The sequence below is a fragment of the Lissotriton vulgaris genome, chromosome 6, assembly GCF_964263255.1.
Source record: "Lissotriton vulgaris chromosome 6, aLisVul1.2, whole genome shotgun sequence".
Classification (NCBI taxonomy): Eukaryota; Metazoa; Chordata; class Amphibia; order Caudata; family Salamandridae; genus Lissotriton; species Lissotriton vulgaris.
In genome coordinates, this window is record NC_141694.1 from 1,469,192,258 (window position 1) to 1,469,213,620 (window position 21,363).

The window sequence follows — 21,363 nt, forward strand, 5'->3', positions numbered from 1 at the left end:
GCCCATAGAGCCTGGAGCTGGACTGGAAACTGCTGTGATAGCGAGGTAACTATTCAGCCAAGCCTCTTTGGCCTCTGTGTAGAGCTTAAGTTGAGCTTGTGATTTCCGTTGCTGGACACCGGGACTTAATTGTCTTCACCGGCTCTAGTGACAGTCCACCACATGGTGGCACTGTCTGTCTCATTTTGGATGAGCACAACTACAGTGTTTATTAACTCAATATACATTAAATATGAATAATAAGTGCTGCTCGTGCCATTCTTGTAGGTTTGGGTGGCCTGGAATAGTCTGAATTGTTACACTTGTTGGAGTGTAATGGTTAGCAGTTGAGTTGGCACTCTTATTGGCAGCACTAGAGGGGCAAGGGGTGGTGTAGGCCATAATGACCTTCGGAGAAGGGCCCTGAGATTATTTTTTTTACAAATTAAGCACTGCCTCTGTGACTCGCTCCCTGCTGGAGTTGTTCACCCAGAGTGTACCGGAGTCGTAGTTTACAGCTCTATAAAAGTTTTCTAAAGTTTAATTGTGAGCACGATCCAATAAAATGATTTATTGTGTTAATGGTAAATGCAGTGATTTATAGTTTCTTTAAAAATTCATATCCCTGTGGATTTTTGTTTTTGAGGTGACATTTTAAAGACAAAATGCAACCTCTTTTTATTAATTGTGTCAAATTTGTATTGAGTCCTGTGTCTATCTTTTTCAGCTGTTTTAGTACTTCTTAATGTTTTAACGTGTTCCTATGATAAAGCCTGACTGCTATGATCCACAGATACCCAAGGTTGTGCTAAGGTTTTTCAAACAAATCCGACTGGACCCAATAAAGGTTTTGAGTTTATTACAGGGTGAGTTCTCAAAGCCACACAATATAATAAACCGCTTTCCTCGCAGAGACATTTTAATAAATGCTTTTTTTTAACATAAGCTAATATATGTAAGCATTATTTAGTGCTAACTATTCATGTATGTATAATAAATAAGAATTATCACAAATGTATTTTAGTTACTAAATGTGAAATGTATATAGGCATTTACATGAGGTTAATATATAGTTATATGCAGGGCAGTAGCCAGAAAAAATAAATACCCGCCACTTGGACCCACATCCAGAATGGCGACGATTAAGACAATTTCTCCTTATAAGGGCCATCCTTTCATATTTCCTATCATTTCTGTTTTTGACTTCTCTCCACTAGCAGTCCATTTCTCTAATCTCCCCCTGTTTTTCTCTGCTCACACCTTTGTCTCTCTCCTCGTCTCTCACCCATCTCCCTGTTTCATTTTTGTCTCTTTTCACACCTCAAACTCATCTGCCCATTTGTCGCTTTCTCCCCCTCACACCCCTCCTTTTGTCCCTGCTTTCTTCCCTCTCACACTTCTGTTTCCCTTTTTCCCTCCCTCTTTTTCCTCCCTTCTGGAGAGTTGACATAACAACAATAAACTTCTTTAGGCGAGTGTAGAAGCCCTGATTTGGGCCATTTGTTTACAAATATGGACAAACAAAATGCCATTGATAAAGAAAAAAGAGATGACCTGGTTGTCAGCCCCCGGAGGATCCTACCTGGACCTCGGACACCAGCTATTTCTTTTCCCGACCGAACCTCCAGCCCCTGGACGCTTCCAAATTGTCGCGGGCAGCTAGCCGCAACACCTCTGTGAACTGCCTCCACACCGGCCCACCTTCAGCCCCTGGACGCTTAACCTTGCCGCCGGCTAATGGCTGCCAACCCTGCCCGTCTGTTGACACCATTCCTCCAACACTTCCTTGGACTTTGACCTTGGTACGATCTACAACACCTGGATGCTTATCGCACAATACCCCTGAAGTACTCCGTCTGGCAGTACATCATTACTACTGGGCCTCGCGCCCTTAAGAAGTGATCTAATCTTCCCGGTCTTCCCCCACATCAGCACCACCACAACGGTAACCTGGTCCTGAAGATGACCCTGACTTGCTACAGGTCGAAACACTGTTGACTTCCCAGCACAACTTTTGGTGCTATGCTCTGGTTGACAAAATGTTCAATCCTTTGTAACTCCTGGGAATAATTATTTCTGAACCTAAAGTACTTTAAAAATATTATCACTATTGTTCTCCCTGCGCCGCCCATCGCTGTGTCCCTTGTGCCGCCCACCTTGTGTGTCACGAGCACTTATGTGCACAAAGTGTTTTCGGGTTACACCCACATTCAGTGTAAACTGTGCTGATACTTATGTTTTGCTATGGTTGCGCTGAATACAAAGTGCCCCTGGCACATCCTTTAACCTTGGAGTCTCCCTGCTCTTTCTTTATGCAACTATATGTGCATGTTTATTTAACAGCCTATGTAAATGTCACCTGTTGAGACATTGTTCTTGTTACATTGGTAAATAAAAGCTATAAAACACACACAAAATTCATGTTGAGTATTTTTTTCTCCATAAGCGCCAAGAGTAATGTATAACCTGTCGCTGAAAAATTAGTTTTGACAGCTACAAACACCGTTCCAACACTTTCTACATTGAGCTATATTCATTTCTGGTGTGAAAAAGGCGATTGGCATCGTTTCTGTAGTCTGAAAAGGCTTATTTTCAAATTATTAATTATGTAACATACTTTTAGAGCTTAGAAAGAACATTTCTTGAGCCTAAAGGAAAGAGGCTGGAAGTATGTAGGCCAGTCTTCCCACATGAACAAAACAATCCAGCAGATGCACACCCTTAAAGGAGAAGAGGGAGAGAAAGGCAGCTAAACACAGCTTATGTCAAACAGTGGAGCTGAAACCATTTTCAGAGTGAGAGTGCTGCCATCAGTGTTACGTCACTGAACTCATGCGGATTGTGAAAAATCCAAGCATCACAAAGGCCAAGTGTGTAAATGAGCCACGTTTATTCAGCAGGAGAGTGGTAATGGTGTAGTATGTGGCTGGTGATGTCTTTTAAACCACGCTGTCACAAATATATTACTAAAGCATGGTGTGGTCTCATTTACAGACAGCACATTGGACACTGAAATGGCCACTTAATTTGTGCAGGCATATTTTACTGATAAGCCATGATCTAACGAGAATGTGTGGAAATTGTATTTCAGCAAATATTTGTCATTTGCGAAACACTAAGTAAGGTGACTTGATTTATTTAAATCCTATTAAAATCGTAGTTTTCAACACACTTCAGTATTACAAAAAAGCGCTTATTTTGTGCTTTCATGAAAGTTGATGCATTTTGAAATAGTTAAGCAGTTCATTTATAGGTATTTAAATTGTGCTGTGTGCTTGAAAAAAAAAATCCATCCTACAGCCAGGAAAGGCACCAGCAAGATTGTCACATGAATAGAAATTGTCAGAAGACATAGCCTGACATTTGACCTCTGTCTCTGAATGCACAGCAACTATGACAAGTTAAAACTAACATTTAAAGACATCTTGATTGCTCATTCACCTTTGGAATGCCTACCCAGGCCTCCACTTCCAGTGCCTATGCTGTCAAAACAGAACAACGACATTGCCCCTGCAGACTATGTGCGTGTCTGTCTCGCTGACTCTCCTGGGAGATGATGGCGCCCTTGGAGGCCCTCCGGAGGTTGTAGTTCTACATAAGCAGGCTTCCAAGAGGAACAGGCCTATGGACTTCAACCAGTGCTTAATTTGAGCCGGTGGTTTCCGGTGCTCAGCACCGGCACTTAATCATCCACTCCAACTCTTTTCGTGAGCACTAGTTAAGGACACATTAATGAACGGGGAGATTAAGTGATTTGCCCATAATCAAAATGTTGAGACAACGCCGAGACCCGAACCTGGTTCCCCAGCTTCGAAGTCGGGAGCTCTGGCCATTGCGCCACATCCTCTCCCCACTTTCATGATTAGTAGTTGGTTCTGTTTTAGGTGGCGCAAACAGGAGAAATGGGCTGGTGCAAGCTGCCTCCGGCGAGAGCCCCGGCACAAATACATTTTTACAAATTAACCATTGACTAGAACCCCCATAAAGCGCAACCATTGTTACAAGCTAACCCAGCAGGTGCTCTCTGCCATAGTGACAAGCTCCCCTCAGTGTGCCTCAAGGTGCTCTGCGGGCCCAGGAGCTTTCTCTCCTCCCTCCGCTCCTGCTGCTGGAGCGTGGGTTCATGACGCTACTAGTTATAAGTATATGTGCTATGTTCCCATTGTGAAAATCCTAGGAGAAATTTGGGAATGGGCAGAGTAGAGGCATTTTAATAGGAGGTAGATTATTATTGGGGTTTTTGTTGTTATTTTGATCTTTTTCTTTTGTGTACAGAGAAGGCAACCCCATAACCCTGAGTACACATACATGCAAAAAAGTTCCGATTTATGTAGACTTGGGAAACAATAGAATGAGACAACCCCGTAAATTCAGGAGACCTTGTTAGTGGCTAAAAACGGGTTGCTCTACACAATCACAAAGTGATATGCAAATTTCCTTCTACTTTATGTAAAACGAAAAAAGTAAGAAATTGAATTAGCCAATGCTGCATATTATTACTTATAAACAGGGCTGTAAGGTTTGCCATTAGTGCAGCTGTTGAACTTAACGTTGACTGAACCCAGTGCTATAGAAATGATCTTGCTTTTGAGGGTAACATTTTGATCGGTAGTTCGGGTCTTTCCAACCCTAATTGCTAGTTTATAATCTAATTACCGGAAGTGAACATGCTCATGAAAAACATCTGTATTGGAAGGTTTCACAATGGTTCCCATCCACTAGCAGTGCATTAATGTGCACAGTTGTTTTTCGCTTTTCAGCTGATGACTGCTGCTGCTCAAATAAGCTGATTTTATGTTTACTAACTGTTATCATGTTTTGTGTTTCAGGGAGAGATTGGAGCTGTGTCGTCAATGGACTTTACTTATTGCAGCTGGTCTAAGGGAAAATATGCTATAGACCAGTTTTCACTGCCTCCTCTTCCACCCACACACAGTGACAGCAGCAGCAGTCAGGACCCTGCTGCAACTGCCACCTAAATATGATCAATCTGGCTTTACAGGGCTTCAAAGTGTTAAGAAAGGTGGCATAATTTGACCGCTATAAGGGGGCATGCGTCCTGTAAAATTGAAAGAATATGCACATTTTTAAAAGCCCTATTTCGTAATTTTAATGCCTTTCCAAAAATAAAAAATAAACATTGGCTGAGGGTGAGTTCTTTTTTTGTATTGATTATTGACTTGTCTGCATGCTAAGCTTTTTTTTAGCTCTGTGAAAAGAATCAGCAGCCCTGCCAGGCATTGCCAAGGCTGCTGAAAAGCAATGGGGGCAGCTTGGGAGTATTTAAAACTGAAACTTGTGGTTGGTGTTCTCCTTCCTGCGTTGCCTTGTGACCCAGCAGCCTTCCTCCTCACTGCGAGAAAGGTTCTGTGTGTAAATTGTTCTTACCCTACTTCGGGATCCCTTGTTTTATCTTTTGACCCTGAAATTACTGCTTTGGGACTATTTGTATGTGGAACTATACTTCCTTAGAGCAGCAATACTCATGTATATGACAGGTGCGTTAGTATTGTCTACAAGACCATGAATCACACACAGCCATTTATCAAAATATTCGCCAATATTTTTCACTATAAAACATCCACAAATTCTGTTGTTACGAAATACACACAAGGTACGCATGATATTGTGTTTAATTATGTACGACTCTACCACTATCGCGAATATGAGATTCTAAATCTGGCTATTCGCTGAAATGATGTTGCAACAGGCGGAACAAAGCTGTATTTCACTGTTGCCATGCCATGAAAGCGTTCCAGGCTGCCCTGACAGGACTGTCTCAAAGCCTGACCATGCAGCGCTGGCTCTCTGCTAGGAAGGACGGGAGAAAGCAAAGTCCCGGGAGGGGTGGGGCACAGGGTGGCAGTGGTGGGTGGGAGGACAGGATTTTTAGGTCTCGCCTGTCGATGCGCATGCGCATCGAGCAAGCGAGACTATGGGGGCTTATCCACTCTTTATCCACTGCAAGGAATCGTGGCGATTCCTTGCAGTGCCCGTGACTTTTAAGCTCAATGCGCATGCGCATTGAGCTTAAAAGCGCGTGCACGTCCGTCTTGTTTTACCCGCTCCGCCCCCTCCCCTTCCTGCCGTGTCGCATTTCTCCTCCCCCCTCCCCTCTCTTCCCTCCGTCTTGTTTGTTTATTTTACCCGCTCCGCCCCCTCCCCTTCCCGCCGTGTCGCATTTCTCCTCCCCCCTCCCCTCTCTTCCCTCCGTCTTGTTTGTTTATTTTACCCGCTCCGCCCCCTCCCCTGCCCGCCGTGTCGCATTTTTTTTTAAATCCCCACTTCCCCCCTGACGTCACAAACAATAACTTTGCAGTCTTTTTGCAGGGCCATCCTCACCTGAAACGTTCCTTTCTCCAACTTTTTTGACAGTTACATGACGCATCGCTGTGAGCTATTCCTGCAGAAGCACCCACGCTTCATCCTCTCCCTCAGCCATTCCCCAATTATTCGTTATAAGGATCCTAGGAGCTAGCTCTCGCTCCAGTTAACAGTGTGGCATCAGCAGGAATACAACACCTCGTGTATATCCGCACTTGCCACATTAGAACATCTAAAAGAGATTACAAAAGACTTTCAGGTAGGCACAGCACTGGACTTGCTCCAATAAACATGTTTTACGGAGTGAAAAGCAAACCTGCAGATAGATTTTCTTGCATTACCCCCTGGCGGCTGATCGCGGTTAAGCACAGACTAGACCGATGTTTGTCGGAACATCAAATAACCAGTCCCTGCTGTTGCTGACAGTGTATTTTGGTTTATTAAATCCCGTGAACGTTGAGCACTGCGGGGAATACACTTCACATTATGCAGTACCAGTGTCACGTTCCTCAGCGTTTCTTGCTACACAGCTCCTTCTGTTGCACCTACTTTCTGCCCTGGCCCCTCACCCTCTCCTTGAGGTGAGCTCGGCATCACCCTCGCTCATAGCCTCGAATCCATCACCCTGCTTCCAGTATGCACACCCCGAGCACGTGCTCGAAACACATTCCCATTCTGTCCATTCCTATGCATCATTCATTTATCACGCAGACACCTCTCAGATCCGTTTCAAAGCCAAACTGCAACTTTCTTGCACTCTCACTCCTCCTCACTCACCCTCAACCCCTCACTCACCCTCACTCACCCTCAACCCCTCACCCTCAACATCAACCCCTCACCCTCACTCACCCTCACCCTCACTCACCCTCACCCTCACTCACCCTCACTCACACTCACCCTCACTCACCCTCACTCACCCTCACCCTCACTCACCCTCACTCACCCTCACCCTCACTCACCCTCACCCTCACTCACCCTCACCCTCACTCACCCTCACTCTCACCCTCACTCACCCTCACTCACCCTCACTCTCACTCACCCGCAACCCCTCACCCTCACTCACCCTCAACCCCTCACTCACCCTCACTCACCCTCACCCACCCTCACCCTCACTCACCCTCACTCACCCTCAACCCCTCACCCTCACACAGTGCAATAGGTCTCGGAGCATTTGAGTTAGAGCTTTTAGAAATGTTTATGGCTTTTTTTTTTAATTCTTTAGCATTGGCTACAGGAAACAAAAATGCTAAAGATTTACAAAAAAACCCATAAACAATTCTAAAAGCACTAACTCTAATGCTGCGAGACCTATTGCATTTCCAATGCTTGTTTTTTTTTTACATTTCCGCTAGGAAGACTCCCTTATTTTTCCTCTATCTCACCATAGCAGTTGACAGGAGGAGTAGATGATTTTGGGAGCCATACATAACATAACATTATAAATATGTAAAAAGTGGATAACAGGGATGTTTTCACCTTGGGATTCTGAGTGAGAACATAGACAGTTCGAGCTTCGCTCTTGTCTATTTGATGTCAGCCAGAACCCCTCAAAGTAAGACATCCCCATATTCACTGTTACTCATCTATAATTCTCTATATTTTGGCTAACTGATAATGAGTAACTGTTGTAAGTGTGACTTGAATGTGATAGATTGTTTTGCTATGTGACTGTGGTGCCTTACAATGGAGTACCTAGATAAATCAATGCTCTCATAAGGAATCTGCATCACCCATGATATTTAGACATAATGAAATAATGAATCGAAATGCTTGAGATGCTGAATCTGTCGAACCACGCCAGGATGCGGCCATCACTTTTACCTCCCCGGTGTCACTGTAGAGAAGAAACCATCAGTATACAAATCTGTCTTTGCACTAATACGAGAAGTGACGTGCAGATCAAACTACAAGACATACCTGCTGCCAACAGAAAAATAAACTAACTGTAGCTATGTTTTGGCATCGTTGAGCTTCATTAAGGGGGTGAACCTTCCGTCCTGTGGCATTCTGAGCTTGGGCTACACATCTCGACATACCTCTGGAAGTAATGAATGAGATGCTTGAGCCCATCAGGACAACCAGTAATTCCTCCGTCTGCATTGCATCCCCTCCTTGTTTTGCTCATCTGTGCCCGAGGCTGGCTTTTGCACTGGTGGCAACTGATGTGACAATATTGTATGGTGCTTCCGACCCCCATGAGCTCCTCTTCGGATTCCCTCACTATCACCCAGCAAAAGAGCCCCTCATCTCTCCAAAGTCCTTCTGTCACATACATTTAATTTGTTGTAAAGGCTGGCTTTACTAATCCATACAGAATACAGTTCTGTTCTTTGCAGTAGGAATATTAACCCTCTGCGCTACTTTATGGCAAGTCAAAAGTACCACCAGACAAACCTCCTACCTCTCTGGCAGGAACATTAATCACAAGAGTTATCTTGACATTTTTACTGCAGCCTGGAAGCTGGACGCACAAACAACTCTGCAGCAGGTGTTTTTAAATCGTTAGCTATTGCTAACACAGCGTACCCTCTGAGGTCAGCGCCCAGTGTGGTAGCATTGCCCTAAACCCAGCCCTATCTATGCCAGTGCACAGTAAGACCGTACATATGCAAATTAATCTTGTCCCCACGCGAAAGGAACAGTCCATCCTGAAGTATAAGGCCAAGCGTCTTCTGAATGGGAACACAATTAACTAGAGACATGTTTCAAAATGAGATATTCCAGGGTGTGACTACGGCGCCGGTAAAGATGGCCGCCTGACCGAGTTGCTCCACCGCACTGGATCCTGTTTAGGCTCTGCAGGCGCGCTCTCCGCTTCAACAGACTCCCGAAATCACCGCATTCTACTTCGGAACATGTCAGGATTCTGGTGAGGTGTGTCACAGGAATGAGCGCGCTGCTCTTCTCTTCTTTTTCTTCGCGGTCACGTTCACCGCCGCACGTCCGCCATTTTAGACAAACTGCTGACTACCGCGGTTTCACACAGATGGAATCGTTTTGTCCACCATAAGCGTGGAAGGGTATGCTCAGACATGAGTCCCTTGCTCACTGCACCATCAGGATTCAAGCAAGCCGGGCCGAAGACGGCTGTAATGCCAGAAACCGGTCCCCGGAAGCTTGTTTCCTTTCCAGTAAAATAATTGGCTTGGTAGTTTGGTCTGCCCTGTTCCCATGATGCACTGGGCCAGGGACAGACTAATTTGCATGTAGCCAGGTTCTGAGCTGGGATGGTGCAGTGAGCTAAAAAACGGTGATGGATCTAGCCCGGATCTGTTGACTGGGTAGGAGTGTTCTGCTTAATTCAGATACTCTGTCCATCACCACCCCCTTTTCTGAATCCTTCACACAGATGGAAGCATAATGCCCTTGACTTTCTCCTTCATTAAACCTACATATTCAGTTCTTCTTCATGTACTGTATGCCATAAGAAGAGGAATATGTTGTTACTGGGACACAGTATATTTGGCACTGTCTCTGCTTATTAATTTACCTCATAATGGCCGCTATTTTTCAGGAAAAAGCGGAATTTCGTATACTGCGACATCTTCTCTGCACATCTCCATATGGAATAAAAGCGGTCTCTGCTACATCCTAATGACAACATTCTTTTATCTGGAATGCTCCTCAACATAGTCCTCCTGACTGGATACCACTAACTTTAGTTTTGAACCTCTTTTTTATTACATGCTTTTAAATATTGTTTTTTTATTGAGCACTGCAAATCTTACACAGGTGTACACGATGAATCAGAAACATTTTGAAGACCTTGCATATTAGCAAGGCTGCCCAGATCTTGGTCACATGTTAAATTTAAGTGTACATACATCTTAGAGAAAATACAGCATAACTTGCAATATAAATGTACAGTCCATAAATCCTGACAGAGAACTACAATACTAATGAGTGGTATCTCGTGCAGTACCCATTACATTCCTCTCCCAAACTAACTCTCCCTAAACAATACCCCAACAAACAAGTAACTCAAGTGCCGCTATACAGACTGCACACTGCGCTGATGTTCCTGCGTCCAGTGCGCATCCGGTCTGAGAACCCCGGAAGGGGGCGTACCCCGACGAGGGAGAGGGGAGAGGGGGGGAAGAAGAAGGAGAGGGAAGAGAAACACAAAGAGGAGCAAGGAGAGTGGGAGACCCAAGGTGGGACAGGGACAAAGGAACAGGAATCAGAGGTATAAGGAAGCAGAAAGGAGGCCCCCAGGTAAAGCGTGGGTAAGCATGAATCCATCAGCTCCTATGAGACTGTACCACTGTCCCGCCTACTATGATGCAAACCCGTGGGCTCCACATCTTCCATGGCCTTGAATTGTTCCACTAGGTGTGCCCAGCCCAAGGAAATCGGCTGCTTACGCAGTCCCCTGTATTCTTCACGGTGCAAAGCCTCCCTTTCTGCAATCGCCCATCTGCCCACCTCTTCACGCCAATCGCCCACTTGCGGCGCCGTAGTAGACTTCCAGGGTCGTGTAATCAAACGTCTGAGCATAACGTCATGGGAGATCGTGTCGAAGGCCGCGGATAGGTCCAACAGCACCAGAATCATAGAATGCCCTTTATCCAGGGACATTATGATGTTATCAGCCACCGAAAGAAGGGCAGATTCAGTGTTACAGTTGGGCCTAAATCCGGAATGGAATGATCTAAACCTCCAGTTTGTTCAATGAACTTTGACAAATGGGTGTAAACATGCTTCTCCATTAGCTTGCTCAGGTAGGGAAGAAGAGAAATGGGCGGTAGATTCGACAATTCTGTCCAGGGGGTGTTGGAATTCTTGCGGATAGGTCTTACCTGGGCCGCTTTCCACTCTTGCGGTACCAGACCCTCAGTGAGGAAAAGATTGACAAGAGATTGGATCGTGAGACCAAGCGGCTTGACCAGGGATGGAAACATTCTTGCAGGCATGTGGTCTGAGGGGGAGCCGGACTTAACCTGGCGAATCAATGCTTCAACCTCAATTAGGGTAATGGCTGGAAATTCAGTGTATATTGTAGGATTGGATATCTTTCAGATCTGTGATGACACGGGACTGCTCATTTGGATTCCCGTCTTAGTGATCTTATCATAAATCACCTCTATCTTGTGAGAGAAATACAAAAAGATGTCATCACATAGCTGTTGTGAAGACAGATCAACACTTTTACAAGTCTTAGGCTTAATAAAGGTTTGTAAGATCTGATACAATGTTTTAGATGAATTACCAGCCAGTGTTAGTTGAAGAGCTATATGAGTTTTCCGAGCGAGTTTAATATTTTTATGATAACTAGCCAGAGAGACATGATAAAAAATGTTATCCTCCTTAGCATGTGTACTTCTCCAGACCCTTTCTAGCTTTCTACACGCTTGCTTTTGCAAGCGCAGCTGATCGGTGAACCAAGCTTCCTGACGCTGGGTTGAACGTCTCATACAGGTTTTAATAGAGGCTATGAAATCAATAGCATTGGTAATTGCGGAGTTATATTTGGATAAGGCCTCCTTGATGTTATCCGATACTCTAAATTGAGGTTCTATAAACACCTTTTGGAAATTTTCCAGTGAAACCGTGTGCCACTGTCCCGGAAGCTGGTTTTTTGATTTTATCATATCATGCATAGAAAATTCTATGACCGAATGGTCCGACCAGATCACATGCTTGGGGGGGGTCACATACGACCTTAGACGAGTTGGAGAGTATCATATCCAGAGTATGGCTGGCTATGTGAGTTGGACCTTGTTATGCTGCACTAGCCCTGCAAGGGATAGGCCCGCCAAAAGAGTCTGAGCATCAGAGTTCTCTATAAGATCACTATGCACATTAAAATCACCCTGCAATAGGAAAATATTACCTGATTTAATATGCGAGGCCAACAGTTCAATTAATGAAATGGGAAAGTTTGTGATTGGACCAGGTGGACGGTACACCAACGCCCCGCCCCGTTTCTGCAAGCCCTAGTAGGAGGATCAATCCTGAAAACCATTACTTCCATACGGGCAGAACTGCATTGGTCTAGAATTGAGATGGTAATCCCACTTTTATAAATATTGGCAATACCACCTCCCATTCTAGGTCTATCCAGCCTAAGCATTTGATATCCTTCAGGAATGCCCAGCGTAATAGCCGGGACCAAATGAGGCTGAAGCCAAGTTTCAGTAAAGAAGCTCAGCTCAGGTTTAAATGTGGAATGAGATCCCATACCTCCGCTGAATGTTCTGTCTAGTATATTCTATACGCCTGACAGGATTGGATTTTATGGACCAACAGCCGGGGTCAATGGCCCCAGGCCCCGGCCGCGGACGGGCTTATCTTTGGTGCGTTGACGGCGCTCCCGCTGCGCATGCCCGCTGCACATCTGCAGATGCATGAGGGCTAAATAGCCCTTCTCTGCCTCTAACTAGAGCGCTAACCGCCCTCAGGCCAATACGGAAGTACCTGGCTCTCCCTGTTCCACCCTCCGCGCAACAGTACTGGCTACCACGTCGGACCGGGGCGGGCAGGAGCAGACACTGAGCCCAGGCTTCCTCGACAAGTAAGTGCCAAGCCCCCCCCCCTTTAAAATTCCCAGTGGGCACAATTTAATATTTAAAAAGATTCAGTAGCGTAAAACGCACATTAATTATTAAAATTCAGTGAGATAGACAGTGAATCCTGCCACCAGCTGCCGTACCGTAAAACGGATCGGGAGAGACACTGCCACCGTCCTCCCTACCGCAGCGCGGCCTGCCTAAAAAGCCCTTATATGTGTCCAACTAGAGCGCTAACCGCTCCCAAGCCATTGCGGAAGTACATGGCTCTCCCTGTCCCACCCTCCGCGCAACGGTACTGGCTACCGCGTCGGACCTGGGCGGGCCGGAGCATACACTGAGCCCAGGCTTCCTCGACAAGTAAGTGCCAACCCCCCCCTTTAAAATTCCCAATGGGCACAATTTAATATTTAAAAAGATTCAGTAGCGTAAATCGCACATTCATTATTAAACTTCAGTGAGATAGACAGTGAATCCTGCCACCAGCTGCCATACCGTAAAACAGATCCGGAGAGATACTGCCACCGGCCTCCCTACCACAGCGCGGCCGCAGATGCACTCCACCTAAATAGCCCTTCTCTGCCTCCAACTAGAGCGCTAACCGCTCCCAGGCCAATGCGGAAGTACCTGGCTCTCCCTGTCCCGCCCTCCGCGCAACGGTACTGGCTACTGCGTCGGACCGGGGCGGGCAGGAGCAGACACTGAGCCCAGGCTTCCTCGACAAGTAAGTGCCAAGCCCCCCTTTAAAATTCCCAGTGGGCACAATTTAATATTTAAAAAGATTAAGTAGCGTAAAATGCACATTAATTATTAAAATTCAGTGAGATAGACAGTGAATCCTGCCACCAGTTGCCTTACCGTAAAACGGATCGGGAGAGACACTGCCACTGTCCTCCCTACCGCCCTACCGCTAATCATGGTCTTTTTGACCTCATGCTTGCTCTAACTTTTCTTTTTTTTTACTAAAGGACAAGGGAACCCACCAATTCATCTTAACCAAACCCAACTGGAATAATCATCGAGAATGCGCTTCCCCTCAGCCCCATTGGGACTCTGAATAATTCCATTGTGAGGCTTTTAATTCAGGCAAGTAATGAATGTCCTGATGATGATCCATCATTATTAATTGGATCGAAACGCCGTCGACACAATATGTGGTTTAAACACTAGCGTAATATTATGTGCCAAAAAACCATGTGTTTCCCACATATGTGAAGCAAATGCACTGTAAATTTCCTTTTTGCTCCTTTTTAGGTCTCGGAACTGCGAACAGATTGCGAAGCAATCTGTCGTTCCGAGACTCTTTTGCAATCATTCTTGCTTTCAAGGAGTCAAGGGAGACAGGAGACAAGTGAGGTGCACGCGCAACCTTGGAACTGGGATCAGGTCGCGCGCGCTTCCTGCCTCCCATGGCTCCTTGGAAGCAGACTCACACGCACGCACACACATACAGACCCCCCCCGCTCGCCGCACATACACACACTCAACACGCACACATACAGAACATTTCACACAGAGACCCCCCCCCCTTCCCTTCCCCTTCCCCTTCCTACCTCGTCTCGGCGTGTCTATGCGCTCCATGGTGACGTCACCGGCTTGCCCCAGTCGCGTGCCGTCCCTGCCTCTCAGATTGCGTGCCAGTGCTCGCGCGCAGCCGCCGTTCACGGCTGCGCGCGCCCCCGGCAGCTAAGGTCGCCGGTACGTAGGGAGAAGCGGGTTGCTTTGCCAATTGTGCCGGTGCTTTCTGGTGCTTAGCACCGGCACTGCTCCACGGGGGCCCCGCGCTCCAGGGGCCCCCTTCACTTCATCATGAATTATCCCTGTCGTGAATTAAATGGTGCGCAGTGCGCACGGCATGCACGCCCCTGGGCCCCGGCCGGGCATCAGAGGCTCATCATTAATTAGGTGCGGGCCTCACAGGCTCGCTCTTCATTAATCAAATATGCGCAACTGCTGCGCACGCGCGCGGGCCCCAGCCGGGCCTCCGAGCCGTCTTTTTATTAATTACATAGTGCGCGTCATTTGGCATGAGCATTCAGCGCGCGCAATTTAAAGTGCGAGTGAGACGTGAGGTGTGGCATCCTAAGACCCAGCCACGCTCCAACGACAGAGAGAAGGACCTCCGTCACCGCCGGCCGGCGGCCATAATTTAAACTATTACTAGCCCCTGCCTTCTACTGCCTGCCCGCCGTGCCCGGCCCGCTCCCGCCTATGGCCTACCTCGGAAGCTGCAGTCCAGGCCCAGCCCTCAGGTCAGTACCTCACCTACTCAAATGTTTGAGGCAATTGTAGTTTCCATGCCCATTCAAATATTGGTATCCTTGCAGAGACTGCCAACAAGTGTCAGTACTGCCGCCGTCATATACAAAGTTATTGGGCCATTAAAAAAACAACGGGCCTGCTATACATTTCTGCCTATGTCTCCATTTAAATATGGCAGTGCTGCTGAGCGGTTCTGGTACTACCCGATTAATAGCGCACTCTCCTCCCAGTACTTGCCCCTGGAAGTGTTATGTATGTCCGTTTTGTTAACAACCACGGCGGCTCCTTTCACTTCCGACCGAGCAAGTAGTAAGGGGGGTGAAAAAGACTCGGAGCCCCGGCCCCCGTCCCAATCCTGTACCTTCCGTTCCTGTGTCGACTACCAGCTGTTCAACAAGGGCACGCGTGGATTTTTAGACAATTTTAGCGCGCACAGGCTGTTCACTGTATCACTGCATTCTCTTTTATGCCCTTATTGTGTCACCATTTTTACACAGACTGTGCATTTATCGGACTTGCCCATAAGCTGAACAGAAGTGTCTCAACATTAAAGCAATAATAATGTAGTTTTATATAGAGCTTCATACTGCGCTTAAGGAGCTGTCAACAACAAGTTTTGCTATTACTAATTGATTCAATTCACCTTCCTCTAAACAGTGAACACAAGCAACAAAATGAAAAAAAAATATTTGCGTTTCAATCTCAATTTGTAGTGTTATAATTAAATACAAAGCAATTAAAATTTGTGTTGTGAACTTGTGAGTGCAGAATAGTGAGTGCAGAGTAGTGAGTGCAGAGTAGTGAGTAGTGAGTGCAGAGTAGTGAGTAGTGAGTGCAGAGTAGTGAGTAGTGAGTGCAGAGTAGTGAGTGCAGAGTAGTGAGTAGTGAGTGCAGAGTAGTGATTACAGAGTAGTGAGTGCAGAGTAGTGAGTGCAGAGTAGTGAGTGCAGAGTAGTGAGTAGTGAGTGCAGAGTAGTGAGTGCAGAGTAGTGAGTAGTGAGTGCAGAGTAGTGAGTAGTGAGTGCAGAGTAGTGAGTAGTGAGTGCAGAGTAGTGAGTGCAGAGTAGTGAGTAGTGAGTGCAGAGTAGTGAGTGCAGAGTAGTGAGTGCAGAGTAGTGAGTGCAGAGTAGTGAGTAGTGAGTGCAGAGTAGTGAGTGCAGAGTAGTGAGTAGTGAGTGCAGAGTAGTGAGTGCAGAGTAGTGAGTAGTGAGTGCAGAGTAGTGAGTGCAGTGAGTAGTGAGTGCAGAGTAGCGAGTGCAGAGTAGTGGGTGCAGAGTAGTGAGTAGTGAGTGCAGAGTAGTGAGTAGTGAGTGCACAGTAGTGAGTAGTGAGTGCAGAGTAGTGAGTAGTGAGTGCAGAGTAGTGAGTGCAGAGTAGTGAGTGCAGAGTAGTGAGTAGTGAGTGCACAGTAGTGAGTGAGTGCACAGTAGTGAGTGAGTGCACAGTAGTGAGTGCACAGTAGTGAGTGAGTGCACAGTATTGAGTGCACAGTAGTGAGTATTGATTGTAGTGTTATAATGAAATACAAAGCAATTAAAATTTGTGTTGTGAACTTGTGAGTGCAGAGTAGTGAGTGCAGAGTAGTGAGTGCAGAGTAGTGAGTGCAGAGTAGTGAGTGCAGAGTAGTGAGTGCAGAGTAGTGAGTAGTGAGTGGTGAGTGCAGAGTAGTGAGTAGTGAGTGCAGAGTAGTGAGTAGTGAGTGCAGAGTAGTGAGTAGTGAGTGCAGAGTAGTGAGTGCAGAGTAGTGAGTGCAGAATAGTGAGTGCAGAGTAGTGAGTAGTGAGTGCAGAGTAGTGAGTAGTGAGTGCAGAGTAGTGAGTAGTGAGTGCAGAGTAGTGAGTGCAGAGTAGTGAGTAGTGAGTGCAGAGTAGTGAGTGCAGAGTAGTGAGTGCAGAGTAGTGAGTGCAGAGTAGTGAGTAGTGAGTGCAGAGTAGTGAGTAGTGAGTGCAGAGTAGTGAGTAGTGAGTGCAGAGTAGTGAGTAGTGAGTGCACAGTAGTGAGTAGTGAGTGCACAGTAGTGAGTAGCGAGTGCAGAGTAGTGAGTAGTGAGTGCAGAGTAGTGAGTGCAGAGTAGTGAGTGCAGAGTAGTGAGTGCAGAGTAGTGAGTGCAGAGTAGTGAGTAGTGAGTGCACAGTAGTGAGTGACTGCACAGTAGTGAGTGAGTGCACAGTAGTGAGTGCACAGTAGTGAGTGAGTGCACAGTATTGAGTGCACAGTAGTGAGTATTGAGTGCAAAGTAGTGAGTAGTGAGTGCAGAGTAGTGAGTAGTGAGTGCAGAGTAGTGAGTAGTGAGTGCACAGTAGTGAGTAGTGAGTGCACAGCAGTGAGTGCAGAGTAGTGAGTGCAGAGTAGTGAGTAGTGAGTGCAGAATAGTGAGTGCAGAGTAGTGAGTGCAGAGTAGTGAGTAGTGAGTGCAGAGTAGTGATTAGTGAGTGCAGAATAGTGAGTAGTGAGTGCAGAGTAGTGAGTAGTGAGTGCAGTATAGTGAGTAGTGAGTGCAGAGTAGTGAGTGCAGAATAGTGAGTAGTGAGTGCAGAGTAGTGAGTAGTGAGTGCAGAGTAGTGAGTGCAGAATAGTGAGTAGTGAGTGCAGAGTAGTGAGTGCAGAGTAGTGAGTAGTGAGTGCAGAGTAGTGAGTGCAGAGTAGTGAGTAGTGAGTGCAGAGTAGTGAGTGCAGAGTAGTGAGTAGTGAGTGCAGAGTAGTGAGTAGTGAGTGCAGTGAGTAGTGAGTGCAGTGAGTAGTGAGTGCAGAGTAGTGAGTGCAGAGTAGTGAGTGCAGAGTAGTGAGTAGTGAGTGCAGAGTAGTGAGTAGTGAGTGCACAGTAGTGAGTAGTGAGTGCAGAGTAGTGAGTAGTGAGTGCAGAGTAGTGAGTGCAGAGTAGTGAGTGCAGAGTAGTGAGTAGTGAGTGCACAGTAGTGAGTGAGTGCACAGTAGTGAGTGAGTGCACAGTAGTGAGTGCACAGTAGTGAGTGAGTGCACAGTATTGAGTGCACAGTAGTGAGTATTGATTGTAGTGTTATAATGAAATACAAAGCAATTAAAATTTGTGTTGTGAACTTGTGAGTGCAGAGTAGTGAGTGCAGAGTAGTGAGTGCAGAGTAGTGAGTGCAGAGTAGTGAGTAGTGAGTAGTGAGTGGTGAGTGCAGAGTAGTGAGTAGTGAGTGCAGAGTAGTGAGTAGTGAGTGCAGAGTAGTGAGTAGTGAGTGCAGAGTAGTGAGTGCAGAGTAGTGAGTGCAGAATAGTGAGTGCAGAGTAGTGAGTAGTGAGTGCAGAGTAGTGAGTAGTGAGTGCAGAGTAGTGAGTAGTGAGTGCAGAGTAGTGAGTAGTGAGTGCAGAGTAGTGAGTGCAGAGTAGTGAGTAGTGAGTGCAGAGTAGTGAGTGCAGAGTAGTGAGTGCAGAGTAGTGAGTGCAGAGTAGTGAGTGCAGAGTAGTGAGTAGTGAGTGCAGAGTAGTGAGTAGTGAGTGCACAGTAGTGAGTAGTGAGTGCACAGTAGTGAGTAGTGAGTGCAGAGTAGTGAGTGCAGAGTAGTGAGTGCAGAGTAGTGAGTGCAGAGTAGTGAGTGCAGAGTAGTGAGTAGTGAGTGCACAGTAGTGAGTGACTGCACAGTAGTGAGTGAGTGCACAGTAGTGAGTGCACAGTAGTGAGTGAGTGCACAGTATTGAGTGCACAGTAGTGAGTATTGAGTGCACAGTAGTGAGTAGTGAGTGCAGAGTAGTGAGTAGTGAGTGCAGAGTAGTGAGTAGTGAGTGCACAGTAGTGAGTAGTGAGTGCACAGCAGTGAGTGCAGAGTAGTGAGTGCAGAGTAGTGAGTAGTGAGTGCAGAATAGTGAGTGCAGAGTAGTGAGTGCAGAGTAGTGAGTAGTGAGTGCAGAGTAGTGATTAGTGAGTGCAGAATAGTGAGTAGTGAGTGCAGAGTAGTGAGTAGTGAGTGCAGTATAGTGAGTAGTGAGTGCAGAGTAGTGAGTGCAGAATAGTGAGTAGTGAGTGCAGAGTAGTGAGTAGTGAGTGCAGAGTAGTGAGTGCAGAATAGTGAGTAGTGAGTGCAGAGTAGTGAGTGCAGAGTAGTGAGTAGTGAGTGCAGAGTAGTGAGTGCAGAGTAGTGAGTAGTGAGTGCAGAGTAGTGAGTAGTGAGTGCAGAGTAGTAAGTAGTGAGTGCAGAGTAGTGAGTAGTGAGTGCAGAGTAGTGAGTAGTGAGTGCAGAGTAGTGAGTGCAGAGTAGTGAGTGCAGAGTAGTGAGTGCAGAGTAGTGAGTGCAGAGTAGTGAGTGCAGAGTAGTGAGTAGTGAGTGCAGAGTAGTGAGTAGTGAGTGCAGAGTAGTGAGTGCAGAGTAGTGAGTGCAGAGTAGTGAGTAGTGAGTGCAGAGTAGTGAGTAGTGAGTGCAGAGTAGTGAGTGCAGAGTAGTGAGTGCAGAGTAGTGAGTGCAGAGTAGTGAGTGCAGAGTAGTGAGTAGTGAGTGCAGAGTAGTGAGTAGTGAGTGCAGAGTAGTGAGTAGTGAGTGCAGAGTAGTGAGTGCAGAGTAGTGAGTAGTGAGTGCAGGGTAGTGAGTAGTGAGTGCAGAGTAGTGAGTAGTGAGTGCAGAGTAGTGAGTGCAGAGTAGTGAGTGCAGAGTAGTGAGTGCAGAGTAGTGAGTGCAGAGTAGTGAGTGCAGAGTAGTGAGTAGTGAGTGCAGAGTAGTGAGTAGTGAGTGCAGAGTAGTGAGTGCAGAGTAGTGAGTGCAGAGTAGTGAGTGCAGAGTAGTGAGTGCAGAGTGCAGAGTAGTGAGTAGTGAGTGCAGAGTAGTGAGTAGTGAGTGCAGAGTAGTGAGTGCAGAGTAGTGAGTGCAAAGTAGTGAGTGCAGAGTAGTGAGTGCAGAGTAGTGAGTGCAGAGTAGTGAGTGCAGAGTAGTGAGTAGTGAGTGCAGAGTAGTGAGTGCAGAGTAGTGAGTAGTGAGTGCAGAGTAGTGAGTAGTGAGTGCAGAGTAGTGAGTGCAGAGTAGTGAGTGCAGAGTAGTGAGTAGTGAGTGCACAGTAGTGAGTGAGTGCACAGTAGTGAGTGCACAGTAGTGAGTGAGTGCACAGTATTGAGTGCAGAGTAGTGAGTAGTGAGTGCAGAGTAGTGAGTAGTGAGTGCACAGTAGTGAGTGCACAGTAGTGAGTGCAGAGCAGTGAGTGCAGAGCAGTGAGTGCAGAGCAGTGAGTGTGCAGGGTGAGCAATTCCAATCCATACCACATAATTCCATTACACACCATATGCATACACTCCATAACACATGGCTAAAAGACATTGCTATTTACAATGCCATTAGCTCTAACTCAAATAAATCCGAGACCTATTGCATTTCCAATGCTTGTTTCTATATGCCTGAAATACCCTAACTATATGTATTGTCTAATGTGTGTGTAGCATTGTGGATGCAGGATTGTGTCCCACTGTTTCATTGTTGGTTCGTTTGATTTAACATATTCAAACATTGAATACATTCTAAAGTCCGGCTGGACTTTTTTTCATTATAGTGCATATTGTGGCCTATAATTATTGAAGTGGTCATTTTCCTTGTCAAGGACCTTGCTCTAACTTTTCAACACATTTCCTTCAACTGGAAAAACCTCACAAAACTTCTATACAATGTTGGTGGAATACTCTATGTCATTTTCATAGACTTGATGTTGCTTTCGCCCCCTCTTGTAAACCAAGAGTCAATAGAGATCTCTTCTGGTTGCCTCTTACCACCAATTTAGATTGTATTGTTTTAAAGAATACCTCACATCTCACTTCTGAAAATTTCAAACCCCCCTGAATTAAATTATCTCTGTTTTTATTTTTCATCCTGTTAAGCTAATATATGTATTTACTCTATCGATAATTCATAGGTATTTATTTGCAATATAATATGCCTCTCTTTGTTTTATTTCTTTACATCAAAATGTTGTATTCCCTTTCCTCCCCTCCCCCCCCTTCTTCTGCTCCTACCTTTCCCTCCCCTTCTTATATAAAATCCCCAAAAATGCTTTACTCTTCTTTCTCAGGTATCAGCCATTCCTTTTGTTATATTTCTGCTTTTGAATTTTTTCTATGTATTGCTGGTATGTTATATATATCATTGATTGCTAATAAAACTTTTCAAACACAAACAAAAAAAATGAGATATACCAGATCTGGGCATTGTTTTCTGATGAAACTGGACACTGCTTCAGTAAGCTTCTTAATGTGTTTTGCCATGATTAACCTGTTGTTATTGCTACCTGCGGCATCTAATAGGTGTGCCTAGTGACGGGTTTACAGTTTGTCGTGTGAGGCATTACATTCTGT

General features: G+C 46.0%; 1 protein-coding gene across 3 annotated transcripts in view; it reads left to right on the forward strand.

Annotated features, from left to right (window-relative positions):
• Positions 1-5,136, forward strand: part of LOC147709001 (uncharacterized) — a 398,890-nt gene extending 393,754 nt beyond the window's left edge. The window contains exon 9 of one of the 3 annotated variants that reach the window (XM_086927594.1): positions 4,809-5,136. In XM_086927594.1, the coding sequence (XP_086783720.1) occupies positions 4,809-4,958 (150 nt within the window). In that variant the 3' untranslated portion in view covers positions 4,959-5,136. The remainder of the gene's footprint in view (positions 1-4,808) is intronic. The other 2 variants (XM_086927593.1, XM_086927592.1) reach the window with 2 other exon arrangements.
• The last annotated feature ends 16,227 nt before the right edge of the window (positions 5,137-21,363 follow it).